Genomic DNA, 6,294 nt, shown 5'->3' with positions numbered 1-6,294 from the left:
TTTCTCATTATGATTAATAACAAAACTCTTCAAAAAAGTCTTTGTATGGGTCTTTAGGGACAACAAAAAATGGGGCTTTGGGAAAATAATACCTTATTCTGCTATCAGAATGGGAAAGAGTAATGGGAAAGAGTAATGAAGAAGTATTTTGCAAGAAAAGAATAGACTACTTTCAAGAAAGAAGTCTTTGCAAGAACAGACTACTTACGTGTTTGCGGTGGGGGTATCTGGAATTACAAAGAAACACTGGGGACAAAAGAAAAGACCTTGTGAAACGTCTGACATAGTATCTCTCCAGCTTGATCAACAGGGCCTTGGGCTTCCAGTGACCCTGAGTGACAATGCTCTGCTGTGTGGGAGCGCTTGGGAGCAGTGTCCCTTGGTTCTCTGGGACTGAGGCCACGGGCTCCTGGTGACACCGCGTGTCCCTGAGTCGTCCGCAGGAAGGCAGGGACGGCAGCCTTGAGTCAGCCAGCCGCGAAGGGCCTTGGCTGGGAAGCAGGCAAAATGCACTGGGGCGTGCCTCGAAAACCACCTGCCTAAACCCTGTGCCCGGCCAGGTACGCTCAGTGGCCAGTGTACTCCCCACGGCCCTGCCCACTCTTGTCCCAGACCCGCCCACTCCCCAGTCAGTGCCTTAAACCTGCCCGCCGCGCCCCACTCGCTTCGCCGCCGCACTGAGGAGGGCTCGGGTCTCCTCGCGCTTCCGTGCGGGAGGCCCGGGCGCTGCCACTGCGCGTGCGCCCTCAGGCTGGAGGCCTCCTGCGCCCCTCCTCCTGCGGCCGGACTTGGTACGGCCGGGCCGGCGGTTGGTGTCCTCTGCGGCTCAAGCGAGCGGCGGGCTTTTCAAATCTTAGGAGGAGCGGCGGCGGGCCTGGCAGTGGTGCTGAGATGGAGGCGCAGACCGTGAGGGGTCCCGAGCTCCGCCTGGCGGGCCTTCCCGCCCAGCAGGTGAGTGAGGAAGGGCCGGACTTCCAAGTCTTCAAGCCACCGTTTTGCCTCGTCGTGGAGAAAGCCCCCACTCCGCGTCTCGTATTCAGCCGTGTCCAGAAACAAAGGGACGGACTAGGAGACCGCACTTTGCAGGCTCCAGTGGAGCTAGGAAATCTCCTCATCCCCCTCCGGCCCCCGATTTCTTTTGGAGGAGACAGACCCGAATGGGGAAGCGATGCCGGAGTTCCTCCGTGCGTTCCCCGGGCGCACCTGCCGGCTGCCTCCTTCCACACCTCCCCGCCACCCCCCCCCCCCCCCCCCACACAAGGTTTGGATCCCAGTGTAGATGACGCAGGGGAAATGGGGGTCCCGGGATTTCCAAGAAGCCCACCCGAGACCAAGGGAGGACGGTTTGCTTATTACTCGATTTGACGGAAAGCACAATTACTGGAGCGATGTCCACACACGACATAAACTCGATGGGGGCAGGCTGGAGAAGCAAACTGCAAACTTGGAACTTTAGAAAAATTTGGTTTGATAGTGGATTCTTTTCGAATCGGATAAGAGAGAAGTTTGAGGTTTTGCTATTTCGCCATGTAAAGTATGTGTTTTTTTACTGAATAGAGACCAATCAGTTATTAAAGTGTTATATTTTCCCCTGAACTCTAACTTTAGAGTCTTAAAACTGATGTCTTTATGCTTGATCTTCCCTTTAATCTCCACCTTCTTTTACCTAGTTCTGAAATAGATTAAACCATGTGAAAATGCCAGTTTTGTAGGTCAAAATTAGTAGACTATTAGCACTTTTATATGGTCCAACCTATTTTTTTATTAGAAACCTGGGTAAACCTAACCTTCTAACCTTTGCTTAGAAACCTGTTATTTTGTTTAGAAACCTCAGCAGATACAAAATTGTTAGAAATTCTTCAATAATACTGAGGGAAATAAAGCAAGACAGTAAGAACTATTATGCAAACCAAAGTCCAACTCCTTTATTAGTAATGCTGTTTTATGCCAGCATTTTCAAAAATTTCAGACATTTTGATGTAAAATGCTTTTCTGTCCTATCTGTTAAGTACTTTGTTCTGATAACAGAATCTTGATTTCTAGTGAATGGGCGATCTGTTGAGGTTCTCGTATTTATTACATAGGTGTTGGTGTAGCCCTATATTTATTTAGCTGTGTGCAGCAGTAATATTTAGGAATTTTACAAAAGAGACAAGAAGATAAGGTCATGAAAGAAGTTTAGCTACATGGAATGAAAGTAAATAAATATACATAAGAACTGGGTTATTTACATGTGAGATGGTACAGTAATATTTAATGATTTCATAGGCAGTAAGAAAACCAAGTAATTGAGTTGTGGAAATTCCTTGTGTTTGGATCTTGGATAAAAATTGCAAAATAGTAATAGGTTTCAATCTAACAGGAATATTGAGGGTAAGAGAATTTTATACTTGACTAACAGTGATTTCTTATTTGCTCTATTTCCTCTGATATTAGTGAAACTGCCACCTAATAGGGATAGGACCAAAGATTCTGAGGTGGTCATAACACTAGTGAAACATCTACTGAAACCTTGGAGTCAGCTGTGAGTACTCGCAGCATAAAGCATTGGCTTTGGAGTCAGATTAAGGTCAAATCCAATTCTGCTTGTTGAACAATCTCAAATAAGTTAACCTGTCTTTTCTAAGTCCTTGGTTTCCACAGTTGTAAAATGGGTAAAATGCTTATCCTAGAAAGTTACTGGGAGTTGAGAACCTTTTTGAAGTACTTAGCATAGTACCTGACACTCAGAATGTGCTTGAGGGAAAACTTTTTCTTACTATCTTTTGTCCCATTCATCTGTTGGGGCAGCCACCTAACCTTTCTTACAAACTTTCAAGCTTTTGAAATCTTAATAAAAAAGAAATTCAAGAAGTAATGCCATTGATGCCGGCAGGCTGGTTCAGGGATCCAGAAGGGGTCCCACAGGACCAGTCCTTGGCTTCCTGCAGGATGGAAATCACATGTGAGCCAGCAGGAGGTGAGTTTATTGAAGATACAGAGAAAGCAGTTACAGACAAAAGTTCAGGAGACTCCAAAAGGAGAGGAGCACGAGTCTTGTCTTCATTCGGGGTCTGGGGGTTTTTACTGAGGACGATGGTCTAGTGTACGTGTCCTCTCAGGCATCTAGGAACCTGTTAGAACAAAGATGAGGGCCCAGGTATTATTGCTTGGAGCCAGGGGGTCTTGGCATTGAGATGTCTAGTGCCAGTGGTCTGGAATACACATATAGTAGCTTCTTCCAGTCATTCTCATCTGGTTCATCCTTAGATGTTATCTATTCTAGACAAATCATTAACTCCTTGTCCCTTACAAGGAGGACATACACTATTTTCATTATAAGACATGTGTAAAGTGGAGTGTAGGGGCAGGTTGTAGCAAGGATAGAAGCAGGAAAAGGAGCAAAAAGCATATTTTAATGGAGTTCTTCAGTTTCCCTGTCTCACTATCTCATTGTAGTAAACATATACAGAAACATGGATTTAAGAATTCTTTCTGTAATACCATTCCACAGAATAACCACTATTAACAGTTTCCAGACTTTTTCTGTACATAAACAATTCCTTTTTTTTAAAGTTTTTTTTTAAGTTTATTTATTTACTTTTGAGGGGGGGGTGCAGAGAGAGAGAGAGGGAGCAATAGAATCCCAAGCAGACTCTGCATTGTCAGCATGGAGCCCAATGTGGGGCGTGAACTCATAAACCGTGAGATCATGACCTGAGCCGAAACCAAGAGTCAGAAGCTTAACCGACTGAGCCACCCAGGCACCCCTGTACATAAACAATTCTTAAAATACACACAATTTCTTTTAGAAGGATGTATGCTATATATACTATTTTGCAGTCTTCTCTTTCACCATGGTCTCTTAACTAACACAGTTTAACTATATCCATTAGGTGGGTGATATTTTCTATCTGGATTACTACAGTTGTCTTGCAGCAGCCCAGCTTCATTTATTTTTAAGTCAGTGCTTAATTTCAAAATTAAGTCCATTTTCAGGGGAGCGTGGTGGCTTAGTCAGTTGAGCATTTAAATCTTGACCTCAGGAATGTGAGTTCAAGCCCTGCATTGGGCTCCATGCCCAGTGCGGAGCCTACTTAAAAAAAATATTAAGGCCATTTTTTTTTTGCACTTCCTTTGTCCCATTATGCTCTTAAAACCTGGTATCTTTCTGTTTTCTACATAATCTAGATTTGCACTTTTAAGTCATTTCCCTGTTTCATTTTTAGCCTTGCCCTGTCCATTTTTATCAGCCTGACTAGGTATCTACATGATCAGGACAGTACCATAGGCTTCTGTTTGACTTGATTACAAGGTAGCTCATATTTAGAAAATTGAAGGAGAAATGGCAAGAGGAAGGTTTCCCCCCACCCCATTCTTCCCCACCCCATTTGCTCTTTCTGGAGACTTGCTTTCAGACACTTGTAAGAGGGATGAATACATGCTTTTGTCATGGGTCCTAGTCAGTGTTTACTCTGCCATTATGGTTGAGGCAGCAGCAGTCATGATTTTAGCTCCCTGCCATACCACTTTGGGGTTAGTAAGCACCATCACTGAATGCTCTATGCATGCCCTCATTACGTGATCATTGTTCTCACTGTGCATGGCACACCGGCTCTTAACCCCAGGAGCACTTTGCACCCCTTACTAACTAAAATTAAGTTCTTCCACTCTGAAAAGACTTTCTTGGCTGCAGTAGTTATCACTTGACCAGATGGGTTTCCCTGTATGTGAAGTATAGATGTGTACTAAAAGAAGTTGCATGGAGAACAAAAAACGGGTAACACCATACCTCTTTTTTTTTAAACCCCAGTACATTCAAAAGCATACATACGCTTAACAATTCACCCCACTCATGTCAGCCCTCCCAGATCCACATCTGCTCACTGTAGAGTAGGGGAGGTAAGGTCATAGTTTACTATGTATGTTAATTTGGCTGAATTAAGGATCAGCAAACTATTTCTTTTTTTTTCTTTTTTTTTTTTTTTTCTTTTTTTTTATTTTTTAATATATGAAATTTACTGTCAAATTGGTTTCCATACAACACCCAGTGCTCATCCCAAAAGGTGCCCTCCTCAATACCCATCACCCACCCTGCCCTCCCTCCCACCCTGCCCTCCCTCCCACCCCCCATCAACCCTCAGCTTGTTCTCAGTTTTTAACAGTCTCTAATGCTTTCAGCAAACTATTTCTGTAAAAAGGCAGATAGTAAACATTTTCAGCTTTGTGGGCCACATGGTCTTTCTCGAAATTACTCAACTTTGCCATTGTAGTTTGAAAGTAGCCTTAGATAATACAAATGACCGTGATTGTGCCCCTGTACAACTTTATTTACAAAAACAGGCATTGGCTAGGCTATAGTTTGCTGACCCCCACGCTATTAGAATTCTAATACTAATATCTGTTAGATATATCTTATTTCCTTAATGAATATTTAATCTTACAAATAAGGTGATTTAAAAAACAAGCCTTAACTTTGCATTTCATTTTTGCACTATTTCCCAAGCCTCTATAATTTTATAGTCTTTATCAAGTGATGAAGAGAAGACAGTCTTCATTTACAGGATGGAAACCCTAGAAGCCCAAACTGATTCTTTAATGTGTTTGTGGCCACCTACTGGTTTCTTAAGGTTGTTGCAACTTTCCAGGTCACTGGAATTTCAAGTACTACCGCGTATCTCTACCCTGGCTCTACATTGAGTCACCGAAGGAACTTAAAAACCAAACCAAACCAAACCAAACCAAAACAAAACAAAACAACCTCAGGCTCCACCTCCAGAGAGCCTAATTGTTTTGGGGTGCGTCATAAGTTCAGGTGCTTTTATAAAAGGCTCTTCCTCTACCAGAGGTGATTCTCATGTGTAGCCAGCTTTAAGAACCACTGTGCTGGTTCAGCTGGCTGCCTCACTGTAACATTTAAAAAGCAAAATTGAATTTAATGGCACCAGATGGTATTTGTTTATATTTGGGTTGTGGGGTAAAACTATTCATCTTGCTTCAGGTTGCCTCCTATGTGTGTGTGCTCCCCAATACTAACCAGCTTGACAGAGCTTAATCTTATAGATATATGGGTCACATAGATAATTCTTAAAATTCGTTATTAATTACATTAAAGAAGAATTTACTTTGGGGCTGACAAAGTCATACAAAGATGAAATGGAGTTGTTGAGATTCAGCCATGTGTAAAGAAGGAAAACTAGCAAATGACTACATTTATGTAGTGTACCAGTTTTGAGTTCTACCACTAAAGAAGGTTTTTATGTGGTAATTACGTGATGTAATTACAGAAGGTAATTAAACAGATCTGTTTTCTTC

At 42.9% G+C, this 6,294-nt stretch overlaps 1 protein-coding gene across 3 annotated transcripts in view; it reads left to right on the top strand.

The window, feature by feature from the left end:
• The first annotated feature begins 676 nt into the window (after positions 1-676).
• RTKN2 (rhotekin 2) overlaps positions 677-6,294 on the top strand; it is a 72,250-nt gene continuing 66,632 nt past the window's right edge. For all 3 annotated transcript variants that reach the window (XM_019444289.2, XM_019444288.2, XM_019444286.2), the window contains exon 1: positions 677-951. Coding sequence is in view for 1 of the 3 variants with exons in the window: in XM_019444286.2 (XP_019299831.1) it covers positions 892-951 (60 nt within the window). In the remaining 2 variants the exon portion in view is untranslated. The remainder of the gene's footprint in view (positions 952-6,294) is intronic.

Source organism: Panthera pardus, unplaced genomic scaffold (assembly GCF_024362965.1).
Source record: "Panthera pardus isolate Hobbes unplaced genomic scaffold, ASM2436296v1 HiC_scaffold_22, whole genome shotgun sequence".
Lineage (NCBI taxonomy): Eukaryota > Metazoa > Chordata > Mammalia > Carnivora > Felidae > Panthera > Panthera pardus.
The sequence above is the reverse complement of the archived record's forward strand: the minus strand, read 5'-3'. Positions and strand labels throughout refer to the sequence as shown.